This window comes from Gallus gallus, chromosome 7, assembly GCF_016699485.2.
Source record: "Gallus gallus isolate bGalGal1 chromosome 7, bGalGal1.mat.broiler.GRCg7b, whole genome shotgun sequence".
In the NCBI taxonomy this organism is placed as follows: domain Eukaryota; kingdom Metazoa; phylum Chordata; class Aves; order Galliformes; family Phasianidae; genus Gallus; species Gallus gallus.
Window position 1 is genome coordinate 5,332,858 of NC_052538.1, and position 18,835 is coordinate 5,351,692.

An 18,835-nucleotide genomic window follows, 5' to 3' on the forward strand; every position below is an offset into this window, starting at 1 on the left:
GCAAAACCTAAAGAAAGGTAATCAATTCCAACTAAAAAGCACTTATCCTGGAATGACTGTGCGTAAGGCACTTCAAACCTCTGGCTGGCTGCCAAAGCCCAGACAACAGCTATCAATGTTTCTGACTATCACAGGAGCACAAGGGGCCATGCATAATTGACTAGAAGATGGGCTAAAACTGTGCCCAATCAGTGTGTGATCAAAAACGCGTGGAATATTCAGCGCCACTTGATTACATGGAGGCACGTCCTTTCACTCTCCTCATGAAATCTCTTCAAGGTCCAGAGTACTGTAATAAGATCATTACTGTCAAGCGGTACGAATCGCAGGCAATGAGTCTTGGGATAGGAAGTCATACTTCACAAGCTCCTCTGGTCTCTCTCTCTCTCTTTTTTTGTATTTTACTGCGTGTTGAGGCAGCAAGGCGACGAGGTGACAGATAATGATCACATCACTGTGTGGCAACTAGAAAGGCACTTTTAAGAAAGAGCACAGGGATATCAGCTTAAGAGAAACTCAAACTTTTCTTTTTTTTTTGGCTTTTTTTTTTTTCTTTCTCCCCCTCTCAAAAAATTAAATAGAATTAAACTGTGCCGTATTCTCCTTTCATGAATTGTGATTTAATGTCATTGAATTTAATCATTTGATAGATTTTCATATTACACCAAAGCCTATCAGCTCACAGACAAATGGCCAATTTTCTCCATCTCACACTCACAAAAGAAACCTTTATTAATTTTGTGTGTGTGTGTGTGGTGGAAAACGTCAATGATGAGGTCTGTTGAAGTCTTCTTTTTACCTACTCCTTTTGCTGGAGTTGCAGACTACATGCAATGCAACACCCCTCAGAAGTAACCCATCTCTATAAAGAGAAAAGTGGAGGGATTGGAAACAGTAGATTGAAGCCCGGAGTATGGAAAACAAACATGCAGCAAGCTAACTAAGATCTCATGCACAGCATGTGCATCTGCAGCACAGACTACAAAGACAGAAAGTATTTGCTCACTGAGTTTGGCAGCTAATTTCAGGCAAATATTTGATTAAAACCTGAAGAGGCAACACAGGATTGAAGTGACTAACCAGTTGAGAGTTGGAAACACGAAGAGGTCTATGTTACCATTAAGGACTGTCTTGTAAATGCGTGCCACTGACACCACAGAGCATAAAAAGTGGAATTGCTCCAGTTCTGTTTTTTAAATGGACGAGGATGCTATGATTGCACAAAAGGCTACACCTACAGCAAGTAAATTTTTCATCATGACTCTCCAGCTGGCATTTCACCTGCCAGAACCCCACTCTCCAGCACCAACTTGTCACCTTCCCAACGTGTGCCATAGCACGCCATGTTGCATGAGCACCTTGGCTCAAGACTTCATATACATGGCAACCAGGAGAACAAAGTTACATTTAACACAATGACCTCATTTCAATTTATGTTTTTACATTTTTACCACAGCTTCCCAGGGCACAATCATCTCTGTTCATCTTTTGGGTATTTTAAGTTAGCTGTACAGATTCATCATGAAATCACATGGTTTTGGACTTGGGAAAAATGGGCAAATAACATGTAAAGTAAGCACCTAAGTAAGAGAATGGAACTTCTGCAAAGCATTAGTATCTCAAAGGTATTTCTTGCCATCTTGCGAACGTCACCTAACTCATGGTCTCTGTCTAAAGCTGACAGCACAATTCTAAGGAAGATCCTCATTACCTGAACCCAGCAAAACACTAGGGTGTCACTTGTTTTCTTTCACTTATAAAGCTACTTAAAACTTCTTTCTTTTCCAAACAAATCAAGCCACATCTAAGCACAGCACTCATGCTAAGGATACACAGTGTACAGCTCCATACTCAACACATAGCACGCGTACTGCACTAAGAATGGGACTGCTTTTCATTAGAATGTAGCAAAAAAATTAAGCTTTATCTTCCTCTAGATATCCAGGTGTACTAGTGTGTACACCAACCACCAACTCGCTCTGGGCCTCAAGCTTTCCAGAATCCTCTTTGCTGCTGACCACCACTGCGAGACTTCTCCTTTCAAGCGGGTGGGCGGAACATGCAGCCTCTTCCGACCCCGAGCTAGCAGCACTTTGAAAGAGAAGAAGGGATCTTTCAACTTGTTTAGCCTGCAATGAAGTAGGTTAAAACAATAGATGAGCTTCACCTCCCTTGTCTTTCACTCCTCAGCATCAACATAAATGTCTTTCAGCAGCAAACCTTTCATGTCAAATAGGCTGTGACGACTAAGGCTGAAGGTTTCCCAACAAGTGACCTTTATGCCTTGGTTGAAAGTAAGTCTCAGAAGATTCGGTCTAGATTTTATTAATTTCTGCCCTCCTGTTTCTCAGGTCTACAGCAATTGTCCAGTTCTGTATCTCCTGCAAAGCAGTGAATGAAGTTACTGACGAACAGTGTAATTACAACCGAAGAGTGTTTTGACAGTGAATAGGTGGTAACCTCTGCAGTACACTTACAACGAGCACGTGGCATTACAGACAACAAACCTGGTCACATCCTGCAGGTTAAGTTGCCATGCGGACCAAGAAAGAAAACACAGTTATTCATTATGCTGTTTTTTTGTCACCATTTGAATGCCAAGTAAAATCTGTTTGGTTTTTTTTTCATTCAATTGCTGCTTATCAGGGAAACACATCCAGCTCCACGTAAATGCTACTTTCCTTTACCCAACACTGCAGTCACAACACCTTTTTTGCACCAATCTCACTTGAAGTACTGTGTTGTCTTGGAACACTATGGAACACTTACATTGCAAACTTTTCCCAGCACAGGTGAAGTGCTCAGCCTGAAACCTCCTCACATGGGCTGCTGCAATACCTGGACTGCAGTGATGCAAACTCTCCCCTAATGCCACACAGCACCAAAGCTTCATTTCATTTCCACACGTTTCCGTATCTCAGTGCCTCCTCACAAGTATCAAAACCTTTCCCTCTTAGTGAAATAACAGATACTTTTCCAAAAACGCCCTTGCACTGTGTTTGTATAGTTGTAACTATGTGCACATAGTTACTTGCACTGTGCAGTAAGTTATAATTATTGATATCCGGTGTTTAGGAACTACCTAAGCTAACAAGGATGACATGATTATCAGCAGTAACTTAAATGTAGCTCCTACGTGGCATTGCCTGTTTACTTGTACAACCTCAGTAGTACACCTAAGTACCTTTTTGCAGACTGCAAAGAGCTTTCACTTATAGTTTTGGTGGCAGCACTGCTTGAAGCAACGCAATCCATCTAACAGATATGATTCCAAAGGTTACAAACTCTTGAGCAGGTGAGTAGCTCTGCCCTCGCTGCAGCTGCAGGTCAAGATGTTATATTTCACATCTTCCTTCCAGAAAAAAGGGAGTGACTTTTTGTGCTGGAAAGGCTTCTGAACATGCTGTCCTCTGACAGTGGCAGAAGGTTTCTGCCAGCCCATAAATAGGCCCACCATTAAAAAAACCAAGTAAAAACAAATTCCTTCATCACGGTGCCTAACTCAGTGGATTACAAAGAAGCACTGGCACTAACAACATCATGTCCAGCTGTCAAATGAAGGATCTACTCTCCCACCAACACCACAGCTCATTGCTTTCATCTGTTCCATGCTGCAGGTCGCAGAGGTGTTTCTGAACTTCCTAACTAACACCTCTGTACACATTTCAACATACAATACCAGCAGGTAAAGCACGGGGAAGCGGGACGGATTTGACTAAGGAAAGCTTAGGGTGAGAAGCTGCAGGTAAAATGTACAGCTTTTTTTCATGCATCATATACTACACAGTCAGTTAACTGCTATATTGCTTTCAATTTATACAAAATGTCAATTTTTTCAGCTATTATACAGTTTCCAGAGACAAACACCAAGAGCTGTGTTTCTGTATTTTGCTTTGCCATTCTGGTTTTGGTATGCCTGGAACAGGACAAGAAGTCTCAGGAACAAAGAGGTATGTCCCCCGACTCTGTGCACGTTGTCCTGCCCTCCTGGACTCAGTCCCCACTTGGCTGAGAAACCAGAGAACAAACTATCTTTGTGTTAGGAAGACAGTTCTAACAAGAAACATGAAAGAACCTGCCGTGCCCTTCAAAAGTTCTTTAGGAACCAGTGATAAAGAAGAACGTAGAACATGGATTTGCAGAGAAAATGCACTTTGGAAAGTTTACTGAGTTGCTAATCACGTCCATTACCCTATCATCAGCTCCTGTTTCTCAGGGTCTGTTGGCACAGATGGGATCATGAGGGCTATATTGGTTTTACCTGTGCTGTTGGGAGAGAACATAAAATAACAGCACCCTGCTGTAGATGACTCTCATCCATGACCCAAGGAACACAGCTGCCCATCCACCTGGACACAGTCATGCTAATCCTACCACCAAAAGCAGAGCTGGCCCCGCTGGCCAGGGTGCTCCAACAATGAAACTGCAAAGCACTGATCATCTACATTTGATACCGAGAGGACGGTCATACCCTGAGCTTTGTACAGCTCTTACAATGAGCTTTCTGCAGCTTCACTTGGATTGAAGGCAGGCAGGTTCACACTGCCACAGTCCTGACGTTTTAAAAACCAGGTCCAAACAAGAGTGAGGAAACTAAAACACAGTAAAGGCCTTTCTGTGAAGAGTATTTACAGAAAAGCTTTCTAATTTTTCTCCTTGTTTTCAAGCTGAAAAACCTTCCCATTATCACTGGCCGCTCCACTACATGCAGTAGCACATGGGTACCAAAGCAGGCCAGGCTGTGCGCAGCTATTCCTCTTTGAAACACAGCACCGTGTAATCCTGCTCCGAGCAAGTACAGACAACATGGTGGGAAAAACACTGCTGGCTTCTGGCACCTTGCCTAATGTAAGCATTCCTGCTGTTACCCTCAAAACCGGGGAATTTTTTGCAGTAACAAGTCCTGTACAGAGAGAACTAAAAAAACCTTCTCTCTGGGTTCCGTTGCACTTGTGAAAATTTCACAAGAACCTGACCTTCCAAAATAGAAACTGAATTTTAATTTTCACCCAACTGTTAGCATTTTTGTTGCTGCAGCCATTGTCTTAGAAAACCAGTAGGAAGACAAATCCAGTAACATGAAAGAATCAATCCCAGAAAGAGAGGGCTGTGTATCTGCAGACGGTGTGGAGAAAGAAGAATCAGCATGATCTTTCTGGAATGTATAAAAGAGATGAGCATCAGTCCTTGGAGTTACTAACATCACCCTGGGCCCGCTAGTGTCCATCATCGTGATATCTGAATACTTGGGCAGAGGTCAATGATCAAAGCAGGCATGTTCAAGGAGAAAGAGACTGAAAAATGTAGTAAAGTTGCTAGAGTTTGCTGAAGACCAGATTTAAACCTCACTGAATGCCTCAGCTTTGCTGCAGACAGAATTGCAGGATGCCAGAATTTCTGTTTGAAAACTGACACTTCAAACATGGCTGGACCCAAAGGAAACCAACATAAAATCTAGAATTTTTAACTCTGATCTAACTCCGAATCATTTAACTCTGATCCACTGCACCTACTGCAGCAGAACCTTCCTCCTCCTAGTCATAGTGAGCTCAAGATTTCCAGAAGGGAAGAAGGAAGATACAGCTCTCCCACAACTATCAACAGTCTTCTGTACCCCGTGTTCACTAAGTCATCTGCCTTATCTCAAAGATCTAATCCAAACTGCCAAGGCTAAGCATGCATCTCTTGGAATACTTTTCTTTTAACTGCTTTATTTGGACTGAATCTCCAATTGCAGTAATCCAGCTGAATGCTTGTAAGAGTTTAGATCCATGCTTATTGCAAGTGAGGAGGAAAAACAAAAAGGAAATCACAGAATCTCAAGGTTGGAAAGGACCTGTAAGATCATCTAGTCCAACTGTCCACCTGTTACCATTGGGAGGGTAATCTTTTGGGTCATAGGAGAAATTTCTAGGCAAACACTGGACAGAATAGGAATTCAACATTTCCTGATACAAGTCTAAATTACTAAGCTAAGGACTACTTTAAATCACAAAACAGTCTCGAAATTGAAATTCCACGCATGGGAGAAAAACACTTAACAACCCAAACCACCTCAACCACTCCCTGCACTTGGAGCAGACCAACCTGTGACAGAGCTTGTCCCAGGGATGGAAGCATCCCCATTGCTCAGCATCTCAGCAAGCTGAGAGACATAAATGTGCCCAGTGTGGTCAGCCACAGAGTCTACACACACAAATCTCCAAGGAAATCTAGAAGTATTATTACTTTTCTGTGATAACTCTTCTTCTAAAAGGAAAGTCAAGCAAGTTTCCTTGCCCCTCCTCGCTGCTGAGAGATGAGGCCTGCCCTCCTAACAGCCACATCCCTCCTTAACTTTGCTAAGAACTCAATGGCCACTAAGATTAGCCCAGAGTTCCTCAAACATGGCAACAATGCAGTTTAGACAGATGCAATTCCATCTGTCTCATGGCCAACAGCTGCATTTCACTGCGTTGCGCTCTCAAATAAACATTTTAGAAATAAAGAATTTACAACCACTGCAGCCCACTCAAAACACAAAGCAGAAAAGGGTGCCTGTGACAGAAGACATGGAAGAAGGGGCAGGTGAAAGAAAGCTCACCTGCTAATGCAGAGCTACAAAGACAGTGCAAGCAGAAGCCAGCACTCGCTGCTGCTTTTAAGGCTGCCTAGCTGTCACTTGGTGCTGCTCCTCAGTTAGGCCTCGTGCTCCTGCAGGCACATTTCTATGAAGTGGGACAGTTTTGTTAAGTCATTGTAAAGGGATTTTGGACTAGCATGCTAAGATGCTGGAAGACAAGCAGAAGAGCAAGAGAAAACAGAGAAGGATAAAGGAGCCACGCAGTCCCCTCTCCAGTTAATAGCAAGATTTCAGGGCAAGGTGCACAACAACTGCAAATCCCTGCCTGCTCGCTGCACTTCAAAAGTCTCCCTGCAGCCTGGGACCACACAGGCTCCAGCTCCAGTGACTTGTGAAAATAAGCTCACCAGGAGAAAGAAAACATACACGTATTAACTACTTACAAAGAGATTTTCAAAGGCTTTTGATACCCAGCTGGTCTTGATTTATATTGACTTCCACAAAATGCTTGTGGACAAATGGTGAGCTCTCTGAAAAAATCTCCTCTGTAACTTCCCACTGAGGTATGAAAATAAGTGGTGTAAAAAGGATTGTTAAGGGAAAAAGAAAAAAAAAAAAAAGAGGGAGAGACAAATTAAAAATGAAAGTTTAAAATAAAATTTGGCTGCAGGCCATAAACTAGGGGGAAACTAACAGTAAAGATAGTTAAATGACTGGAAACAGAACACAACAGGAGCTATTGTGGAAAAAAAAGCTGATGGCTTTCTAAAAAGGATTTGTATAGATAGCTGAGGAAATAAATTCCACATGTGACAGAAGTGCAATTGAGAAATTAAATAAATGGAAAATAAGGATGACTAAGTAGTAGTTAACATGCCCTTTCTCAGTTGTATACTATTATCACATCTATTTTTAATGTCTCTTCAGCTGTCTGCAATTGTCATCCTTTTTTCAGAACCTGTTCCAATGCTCTTTGATACTGAATTAGCTGTTTTTTTTTTTCACTCTCCAATGCTTACAACCACATCTTTTTCTTCCTAAACACTCCCTTTTCCCAACAATGTTATTCCATTGTCTCCCTTTTTCATCTCCCCTTCTATGTTGACTCCCCAGTTTCTGAGCTTTCCAACTACCCTTGTTCATCTTTTTTCTGGAGCTCTTTTGGCTGAATCCTAGCATGTTTCTTTTCTTCTTTTCTAAAGATACAAGCATGTTTTATATCATATCTGGCCACCGTACACATTGTTACCCCTTCAGAAAGGCATTGAACAGCTACAGCAGTGTTCACGTTGGAAACGGTAAGCTAAACTAAGGAGAAAAAGAAGTCCTTTTTGGCTTTTGCTTTCTGGTTCTTATAAAAGAACCCAAGCATTTAAACTCTCCCCTTTCCTTTTTATCCTCAGATAACAGCATCTTTCCCTGAGCAGCTGAATATTCAAAGAATAACAGGCATCAGATGATTCTAGAGCAGAAGATGTGTCTAAGCAGAAGAGAGAGCGCTAGATTTATTAATACTGAGCAAACATACAAATGCTGATGTGATGTACAAGGTACTGAGTGAACCCAACTTTCCTTTCCTTTTAAACCTTACAAGTATGTCTGTACCTTTAACTTCACCACTAACGATGTTCCGTATCACCTTGGGGACCCTTATTTTAATTAAACAACTGGTTCCAAACATGTTTCAGACAGCAGAATTCACTGTCAGGTGATGTCTCACACCACTCAGCTCTATCGCTGGGAAGACCAGACTTCTAACTCCTCTCCTTTCTAATTTCTCTGCAATTCAGTTCAACTCGCCTATGCAAAGCCAACAGCAAAGTTGAGTCATCAGGTAACAACGCTCTTCGAAACAACGATAAAATACCATCTAAATTCCACCATGGAGCACATTTACCTTCAGCTGTGCCTGAGATACCATCGGCTTTGAAATTGCTGGTGCTTTTCTTCCTGCGGTGTTTCTTTCTGTTGGCATGAGGCGAAGGAGGCGGATCGAGTTTGGGGCTGGTTGTACTGGATATACTTGGGCTCGAGCACACTGAATCTCCTAACCCGGTATCTGCAGTTTGAAGAAAAAAGGGGAAAAAAATAAAAATACTGCATAATTTAAACTAACGGGTGCTAGAATCCAAGATATAACCCTTTACTGTCTGTTAGCAGCTAGCCTCTTGAGCTCATGGAACAACAGGATAGCATCAATTACTTTTTCCAAAGGGTGCAAATAAGTGGCTGGGCTCAAGTTCTGATGCAGGTCCTACCAAAGGAGACAGGACTCTCCATCAGCTTTAGAAGCCAGGCCAGCTGGAACTGACCAAAGAGGAAAGGAAATCACTATTACGTCCAATTGCTCTTTCTTACAGCAATCTTACTTATCCTCAGATTTACTCATAAGATGTTTTAATACAAAACAGAGAGAGCATAACACTCACTGAATCTTATCTACCAATATCCCTGTTTATTTGCTAATACAAGTACTCAAGCAATCTTAAGCTAGTATTTTCACCCAAAGTTGCCAACATGATTTTAGGTTAACAGAAATGGATTTTCTGACTATGGTTAGTGATAAATACACTTTGTTTCTTTGTCCCAATCCAGAATAACTCCCTTCTCTTCACTTGAAGTGCTTCAAATAGAAGTGAAACTGTGTCCAGAACGCTGGTTAGACACCAACCCAGAGCTGCACTTAAGACGAATTGCCATGTTAGAAAAATGTCAAGTCAGAGAGTATTTAAAAAGCAGCCTTTGATTTCTTTTTGAGTAGTAAAATTCCTGTACAAATGCCTATTTGACAAAGAAACATTTATTTATTGTTATAAAGTTTACTTACTAATTGCCTACTAAGCACAGTTGCTCCGCAAGTTATTGGTGAGGGACCAATTATGCCATTAATTGGCTGCCAGTGGAGACCAAACTGAACTCCATACGAAACCTGTAAGGATTTTTGTTCTCTCTTCCCTATGCCCCCTATTTTGAAAACAATGATCAAGCATTAACCCACAAAGGGAACTGTAAGAATGTATTTAGCACACTGTGTGCAGCGTACAGGAGGTTTCTGTGTATCTGAACAGGAGCTGCTGAAAGCAGTTACCCTGCAAGGGGTTACTGTCTCTCCACGTGCAGAGGAAGGCAAACCCTGACAAGGAGCCAAGCTGATGCTCAGCAGGCATTTGGCAAAGGGGATACTGGTGCCTTTTTAAATCTCTGACACTGAAAGAAAAGAAGATTAAAAAGAGGACGACAGCAGAGGCATGGCCAAGAATGCAAGTCCGTTGCTTCCACCCCTAAATGTTTTCCTCCAGTTAGAGGCTTACGAAGGTTTCCTATGTTGGGAACATGAAACAACTGGACAGAACAGCTGGCAGCAATGAAATGCAGATCCCTGTAGTGGGACAGGCAGTGCCGCGCAGATGCCCACCTGCTCTGCAATGGGGCAACCTACTGAGGCCATGGGGTAAGGACAGCATCTCATTGCTTTCCGTTTGCTTGCTCACCAGGAAACTGCAATTCATAAATATCACAGAAAGTATGCCAGCCAGAAAGGTTTCCTCACGTCTAATGCCATTTCTCAAAATGCTTCACTTTTTCCCCTCAGAAAATATGAGGGCTGTAGCACGTGGGCAGGCCTCTAACTCTTGGCTTTCACTCTAAAAAGAATTATCCCATTTTACTCAAGGGGAGAAAAAAAAACACACAGAAGCAGCCAGCTCGAGCCATGCCCTTCAACAGGCTGCTTGCAAAGAAGTGTGATTCATGCCCAAGTCTGTTGCAACCCACAGGGCTGGAGCATGAGAGTTGTGCTCATTGTTGCACCACTGCCTGGATGTCAGACACGGTGCCCTGAGCAGAGAAAGGTCCCTTCCACCCAAGCCATTCTATGATTCTACGAAAACCTGCAAATTCTTAACAGCTGCAAGCCATTTGGCAAGTGAAAGAGGAATTCCCCAAAACCTTCCCTTAACAAAAAAATAAATACAAATGTAAACCTGCACGCTTGCTGCAGGTTAGTCCCACTTCTGGGCTATAAATTACACAAACAAAACCTGTTTGTGAATTCTGAAGAATGATGAGACTTACAAATGCACCGCACAACTGCTCGCCCTGGAGACCCAAAGAATGAAGCTGCTGCGGTAAATCCTGCTGAGCCACGGCCCCTATGGGCAATGAGGAGCTGTCCTTGGTCACACTGCTCCCATGGGGAGAGCCCGAGGGATTCCCTCCCCCTGCAGCAGCCAAGAAATGCAAGGCTCATGGAAAAGGATGCTGATGCTGTAGGGTGCGTTGTTATCACTATAGGGCATGCCATTATCATCATTACAGGGCACAATTATGATTACGATAGAGCACCTGGTTATTACGATAGGGCATGCTCTGGTTTTTGAGAGCACCCCTTGAAGATGGAAGTTGTAAACCATTCCTCTGGTTTAAAATATGAGCAATAGAAAGGCGCCAGGCTCACGCGCTGTGCTTTCCCATTTCCAGCTACTCCTCGTGCCTGACAAGGTATTCTTCAAATTGAAAAGAGGGCTCCTGAAAGCCCTGCTTCAGAAAACTGTAAATGAGTTCAGGCTTCAGCCCGCTGAATGCAATTTCATACTCCTGACTGAATACAAATAATGCATTTTATTTTGTATCAATTACCACGCGTGAGAACAGACGACCACTGCCGGCGCTATTAAATATATATATATATATATATAAAAAAAAAGAGAGGCAAAGAAAAAGGCATGCCAAATTAAAAAAGCCAGCGCCTCATTACTCCACATCTAAAGCAGCTCTGACGGAGGCACGGGAACTCATAAGACGCGTCTCACTGGGCTGGGATGGGCTGTTTTGCAGCCATCCCGCACGTTCAATGTTAGCCATTAGTTCTTCCCAATCGGGCATCAACGTTCAACGCACACCCAAAAAAATATATAATACCAGCAATAATAATAACAATCTGCAGCCTCTCCGAGCTTCAATACTTGAAGTATGAGTCAAAGAAGCAGTTTCACTTTTCACTCGGGAAGCTGACAAGCATGACTAGAGGGGGAATAAAATAACATTCAGTTCGCATAAATATCAAGCAGGCTGCTTGAGACTGATGGGCCAGGAATGTATTCTTAGCCATCATTCCGGCAGACAGGCCCAAGGACACTCATAACTTATTTTACAATCATTTAGTTTCAGCTCAAGTGGAAAACGTGACAACTTATCTCTGCTGACAAGATGGCATATCGAACCTTACAATTAACTCTCCCGCGATTATCTGCCCAGCCCATCATTAGCTTTGCGGTTTTTGATGGACTGTACGGGCAAGCTCTACTTGATGACGGTCATCATTTGCAGGGTGTATATCTGTATTAAGGACACCACTCTCTCCTTGCCGTGGAGCCAGGGAGTTATCCTGTCCAGCACATCCTCTGCTCTGGAACTGCAGTGCCAGGTTTGCAAATGACGTGCAGCAGCACCGCTGCAAAATGCCTTCTCCTCTAGCTGCAGCCTGTGCTGCTGACAGCAGAGGATGGAAGTTCCTTGTGAATGCATGCATCCCCTCATAGCACACAGCTGTCCCTTCTCCCCTCTGCCTCTCCCTGTGCTGTGACACCTGTAAGCAAACCCTTCAGGTCTGGTAGATAGGAAATCAAAAAAGATCACTCTGCTGGTACAGTGATGACTTTCCTTTGTACTTGCACGACATGGGGCGTAAGACAAAGATTCTCCTTGTTCAAGTCTGATGCTCATCAGGCAGAAATCACAGAACCTAAAAAAGCCAATGCAGATGTTGTTATGCAAGCCAACTTCCAAGGCTGCCCCTTCTCCTAGATACATGTCATAATTACAGACATAGAAGAAACTCCGTTCAATTACGACCCATGTCTAAAACAACAATCCAGAATTGAGAGATGGAACATTACATGAAAAACAAAATCAACCAATCCTCTGAAGAGTCTCATGGGCTGTGCTGTTGCACTGCACCATATTTCCATTTGAAACATGTCTGATACCCTCTCACAGTACTACATGTTCGTAAAACTTAATGTTCAACCTCATAGTTTTACCTTTTGGAACACGTGCCACAAAGAAAGTTGCAGGAGAACTAGAAGGCTTGAAAAGGGTAAAAAATGCCACCCCAACCCTCAGTGCTCTCGCATCTGCTTGGAGCAAGCTGGGTGGAGGCATTTGAGACATCTTTCCTTCTCTGCTTGCCACGCATGCCTTGTGGAGTAGCAGCAAATACCAAGACAGGAATCAAGGGGGGAAAGAAAATAAGGGCCCAGAAGCAGGAGGGAGTGCCCCATGCCAAGACACCCAGATGAGGGCTAAAGTAGGAGGAGACAGCAACGCATGATGCATGGGAATAGCACAGCACAAAGGCTGAGCTGAGACGCACAAACCTGAGAATGAGCTCCGTCTTTGGCCCACAGCTCCTATTCTCTGTCACACACACAACCCTTTCTCTCCTGTGTAACGATTTGAAGCGGAAACAAGGCCACTGTGACCTCCCCTACCTTTGTGTCTTTTGATTTATTTTATATTTTTGTCAAATCACCTATTTACAGAAACTTGAAACAAACTCAACAGGTGATGCTATTCTCTGCAGACCAAAGTCGGGCTTGATCTGGTTTACATTTTTCTTGCATCTTCTCGTTAAAATTTTCCAACTGGCTTTCAAAGTGAAATTAGACTTTTTGTGGAGTCCGGCTCCCTAACGCAGCCTTCCTCCCAAGAGCCCGGGGATTGATTAATTTGGGTGTTTGATTTTCTGAAGTGACACCAAGTCAGACGATGCACAAAAGCAGGAGCGGCGCATGGGATCAATTAAAGAGCAGAAGCAGCAACACAATTAATAGCGCCGGGTTCAATGGAAAGAGAAAGAGCCGATGACGAAAACAACAGCAACAGCTCCAACTGCAGCAGGAATCTTTGCCACGGCCCGAGAAAGGCTGAACCCAACGGGTGCGTTTCAGAACTTTTACTGTGCCATTAGCGTAGAAATGAAATAAGCCAAGGATGTCGGTAGCTGGTGGACTGGATAATAAAAAAAATAGCTGGACACTTTCATCTTCTACACATGTGTTTTAAATAGAGGCGAGAAAAGCAATCCTTTTATTTAAGCAGGGGAAGCAATAGACTAAAACCATCTGTAGTTGTATTTCAGACCCATTTCCCTGAGCTGAAATTTTTCTGGCTGTGAAATCCAATGCTCTGCAGCTTCTCTTTACAGCTATTACCATAAACGTTCTATCAAGTTCTTTATATTCCTCCTCCGCCTCAAACCGAAGTTAAAGGGATGCTGCAATTGCACAATGACTGCGTAAGGCATGGATGTACGGGACCGACATTAAAAACCTGTCAGACCCGCAGCTCGGCAGAAGCCTGCCGACAGTGATAAACATTTGTGAGTGGGGAGAAGGGCGGGCAACAAGACTTCAGCGTGCAGGAAAAAAAGCACAAACATTTCCAACACACGCACGGCTCGTCCCTTCGATAGAAAGCGGGCCCGTCCGGTCATTGATTAGCTGAATTTAGCTTGGACATTCAAGCTACTGAGGGCTTAAATTAACCTGCTGCACTGAAAGAAATTAAAAGGAAGCTCTGAGCCGAACTGTGGGATGGAGATGAAAGAGCCTCAGGAGTATTCTCTTTCCACGGCGTCTACCATTTTTCCAGCCTTATGTCTAGAGCTTGTAAATCACAAAGCTATCCTGTCATGTACAGAAAGCCCCACTGAATGCCCAAGTTACCGTCTCCTTTCCTCTAATGGCAATTTCAATTAAATAAGAAAAACAAAGGTTCCTTCTCAACAAAAAAAGATCCCCCTACTTTTGGAGGTTCTGCCTTTTGATACATCTTAGCGTGCTTCAAGCAAAGCAGACCTGAAGGCATGTTTGGCATGAAAGGATCGTTTCCACTTGGAAGCCTAATAAGCCACTTTGTGACAAGCAAGGGACATTATCCAGAGACTTGAGAGATAAAGTTAGTCTCATGACACTATGGCATATGTATCGGAAGGACTCGCTTCAATAATTTCCAGGATAGTAAGACACTTGTTACAATCTTTCTTATCTAAAGGAAAGACAAAGTTACCTCTAGTTCACTTCCTACTAACACACCATGTCTGGCCATCATAAAGGAAGGATGAAAGCAAAGAATGCATAACAGCACTTGAGGAAAAAGAAAAAAGAAAAAAAAAAGAAAAAAGGAGAGAGAGAGAGAGAGAGAATGAAAGAGAAAGAAAAAGTATGTTGCTCACTACATTTTCCCTCCTAAGGAGCAATGTACTGCTGTGATAGCAAAGCACATTTGCTCCCTAGAAGTTTACACGTTGCTAGGAAGAAAAGAAAAAAACATTTCCATTTAGCTTCCTTTCAAAGCTGTCTTACAAAGTAAGCTCCTTGTGTCCTCCAGAAACTGAAGACGCGATACAGGCAGCATCTATTCCTGCTACGTTGCCAACACGGTGATGAACATCAGCAGTGAAGACTACTGTATGAGAGGATCTGCGGGTCTCAGATCCTGACCTGGGAATGGGATGCGAGTCCTTCCCCTGCACGCCCTGCCTGAAGCAGGCTGAGGTCAGCTGCACAGACATTAACTGCTTCCTGAGTTAACACAGTGTTCTAATTTGTCTCATCCTCCACTACACTGATGCATCTTTGTGCTTCCCTCATCTGTACGGCATGCCAAATGTGCCCTGGGGAAAGATCAAATGTGACAAGTTGTGTGAATGCGTAAGGACAACAAATTAGAAAGCGAGTCGTAGATGCTGTAGGATGGCACCACGTCCCAAGGCAAACTACCTCCGTGGCTCTCACCGAGCAGATCTACAGTCTACATCTATAAGGGATGTCTGATTCTCCAGTGCAATGTTGTTGCTGGGCAGCATCAGATCTGTTGAGAAGAGAGATGTGGTTCTTACATGGTGTCACCCTGGATTGCTCTGAATGGCATGGATGATGTTATGGGTGTTGCTTCTCCAGTCCATCACCTTGACACAGAAAGGAGAGGTGAGCAGTGCTGCCAAAGACAAGTGCCAAAGGGACTAGTTTATCTGGGTAACTAGTTCCTAGCCATCCCAATGAGGAAGATGGACAGATGGCCCTTTGGAAGACAAACAGTACGGCCAATGGAACGGTTTCAGGGCAGCACCTCCTGGTTTGAGCCACGTGCTGTGTGCTCTATGGCTCTGAAACCACTGAAGGCAGGTAGATAACTGTGCACCCAGCTGTAATTATCAGCTGCTGTTTGTGGTACCTAGCAACCCCAGCAAGACCAGCCCAATTAATGGTGACTGGCAAGAAAATAAGCACTTGGAGTACCACTAAAAAAATACATCCTGGATGAGCGAGCTAGATAATGATCAAGTACACACAAGACCGTGTGAAATATACTAATTTATATCCTCAATCAAATCGATGTGAATAATAAACTCACTCAACTACAAGGAGAGGGTCAGAGCTCTGCCCTGATCTAACAATCAGCATTGTCTTCTGATTGCAAAAAAAACCTCACGCATCAACATTTTGCTTTGAAACAGAGCCTTGAGGTCTCAAGGCACTTGGAAAATAATGAATGTATGCCTTGCTGAACCATTTCCTCCTAAAATATTTACCTTGTATTTCAACTTAAGCAAAATAAGACACAAAGGAAGAACTGACTCTCTTCAAAGAAATACTCAGAGCCAGGGAGAGAGCCACATAGCCTGTCTCTGGTCTCATACTTTAACCTTCAGTCTGTATAACCTGTGGATAACTTCAAGCATCAAACCCACACTCTGGTAATTGAGAAGAGGTTGGGAAACTCTCAACAATCAGTTCACGGGACTTCAGCAGCAAGCCTGAAGATCAGCATTTTGGAAAAACCAAGAGACTCTTAACATTTTCCAATTAAAGATGAGTGACTGCTGTTTATTAAACAGGCAGTGAAGGCTCGGGCTTTCCTGTAGTGCCTGCCACGAGCACCAGCAGCAGAAAGGAAAGCAAACCATGAAAGTAACACCCACGATACTCTTAAGGAAAGGCAAAAACTACAGCAGTATGTAGCTGAAATGTAAAACACACCTTGCTCTTCACATGAAGCAATGGCCCTGGTGCCTTAACATAGGCTCCAGATAATGCAAATGTCACTGACAAACTGTTGTTGTGTTTTTTAAACGTTACCAAGCACTCCTTCCAGGTTCTCCCAGCTCTTCTGAGGGTTTGGGATAACTCAAGTCAGGGCTCTTCTCCTGCTCTCACTGCATGCATCAGAAAAAGCACTCGCATGCAGCCTTGTGTAAACTGGATACTCCTTGCCAGCCTGGGCTGTGGGTGGCAGACACTGCCACTGAATTAAGGAGCTGTATCAACCGTAACAAATGCACAGCCCGGGGACTTGAAAGGAGATGCTCTCCCACCTGCAGGAAGCCAAGCGCCGAGCTTCAACTGCTCCCCAACAATCAGCAGGCTGTGAAGGAGATGCGGATCGGGTTTAACACAGAGGCTTCTTTCACTCCTCGAACTGCATATGCTGTGAAGAGGCTTTGAAGTGTTGGATTCCATAGGTAAAGTATACACAACATCCCTGCACCCAATGCTCTGTGATCTGGACTGGAAAGAAACCGAGACTGCAAACAGACATGCTTGATGAGGCAAGCACTCATGTTAATTGGAACAGAAACTTCATTAAGCCTGAGAAGAAATAAAAGCACCATGTGAGTTTCTTGCACACACTTCACCCAGAAACGGGCAAAACAAAGCAGTGTGCTTCTGAACAGACATTAAATGAGAAGTTTAATTACTACAAGCATCTGTTCGGACTTCAAAAGTATGGGCAAAAAAGTTCCGAAACTTGGAATTACTTCAATGGTTACTATATGTAACTTCTAACCCTCCCAACTTGGTATTTTCAACATTCCTAAATTTTACTTAAGTTTAACATTTCCATTATTGTTATTACAGATTATAACAGATTATTAAAATTTTTGCAGATTAAGGTACCCTCGAATCAAATGCAGCTCAAATAGCCCGAGCCAAAAGACGAGTCCTCCTGAATTTAGGCAACACATTGATGCCTCTGCCACTATTACAGCAATCTATGCCACAGGTCACATTTATTTCTGAGACACAGGGAAAAATAATCACAGCTGATGGTACATCTCAGACCATCTGGTGACTCACCTGCCAAGAAAGATCACAGCAAAACTCATTCCAAAACTACAAACGTGGAAGATTAAAGCAACATTAAACAAGAGACAAACAAAAAAAGTCTTTGGAAGGCCGAGCACTCTTTATACAAATGAGATTACAGGGCTGCTTTCCTGGTGAACAACTCACTGCCTACAAGGGTGTGCTCATCTGCAGCATTAACCCTTCCACTTGGACAGATACTGATGCAGAGAATCAGAGAATAGAATATTTCACAGATTTTTCAGTGCTATGTCTGCTAAACACCTGTGCTCCAGAGGGCCAGCCTGCAGCTGCTGTTAGAGACAGATACTAAGCCAGCCTGAAGTCAGAAATGCCCCGCGCTTCTACTGCTATCAATGGCAGGGATCCACTTTCCTTGCTTTGGAAGTACTGATTTCTGGAGGCCATGCAACTGCGATGCACTAACCCTGCACCTGGAAGGTCAAAAATGACCTCCCTATTCTCACAATCCTGTCAGGCTTAAGTTTTTGCTCCAGAATAAGAAGAACTCCTTCCGTTTGGGGTGTTTTTCTTTTCTCTTGGGTGGGGAGTGACTGGGGACAAAAGGACAAGGTGTGACAATCAACCCTGGCCAGAGGCAGCAAAGCACCCATTCACTGAACAAAGCTAGACAAGCAAGTCAGATTGTTTTCCCTCACATAAGAAACATGACATCCACAGTCCTTTTTCAGCTTAAATTCAGAGCTAAACTAACTGCACGATACACATTTAAGCATCCATAAGTGAATACTGGAGAAAGCAAAGCTTTCTAGTTCCACTCACCAAGTTAATTGAGTCACATAAACAATTTATTGACAGACATTTGGCACTCGGGGCTGTGAGTAAGACTAAGATGAGCATGAGGTTTGAGGTTGCCAATGTCAAATTACCCTGAGATGAATACTCCCATTCCTTGCCATTTCGGAACCAAGCATGGGATGTCATTGCTGAATGCAACAACTCCATGTTTTAAGCAGGGTCAGAAGGAAGAGGATTTGAATCAGGAAAAGCAGATCCTCTCCCCCTTCCGCACAGATACAGCAACTGAAGATCTGCTCCCACATATTCCATTCTATTAAATCCTCTGGTGGTCATACATGGCTTGCCAGATGCGAACCCCAGT

General features: G+C 43.3%; 1 protein-coding gene across 17 annotated transcripts in view; it reads right to left on the reverse strand.

Moving 5' to 3' along the window:
• Positions 1-18,835, reverse strand: part of AGAP1 (ArfGAP with GTPase domain, ankyrin repeat and PH domain 1) — a 295,523-nt gene that overhangs the window by 72,073 nt on the left and 204,615 nt on the right. For 16 of the 17 annotated variants that reach the window (XM_040703942.2, XM_004942493.5, XM_421880.8 and 13 more), the window contains one exon: positions 8,460-8,621. The exons of the other annotated variant lie outside the window; for it this stretch is intronic. In XM_040703942.2, the coding sequence (XP_040559876.1) occupies positions 8,460-8,621 (162 nt within the window). The remainder of the gene's footprint in view (positions 1-8,459; positions 8,622-18,835) is intronic. 17 annotated transcript variants of the gene reach the window in all.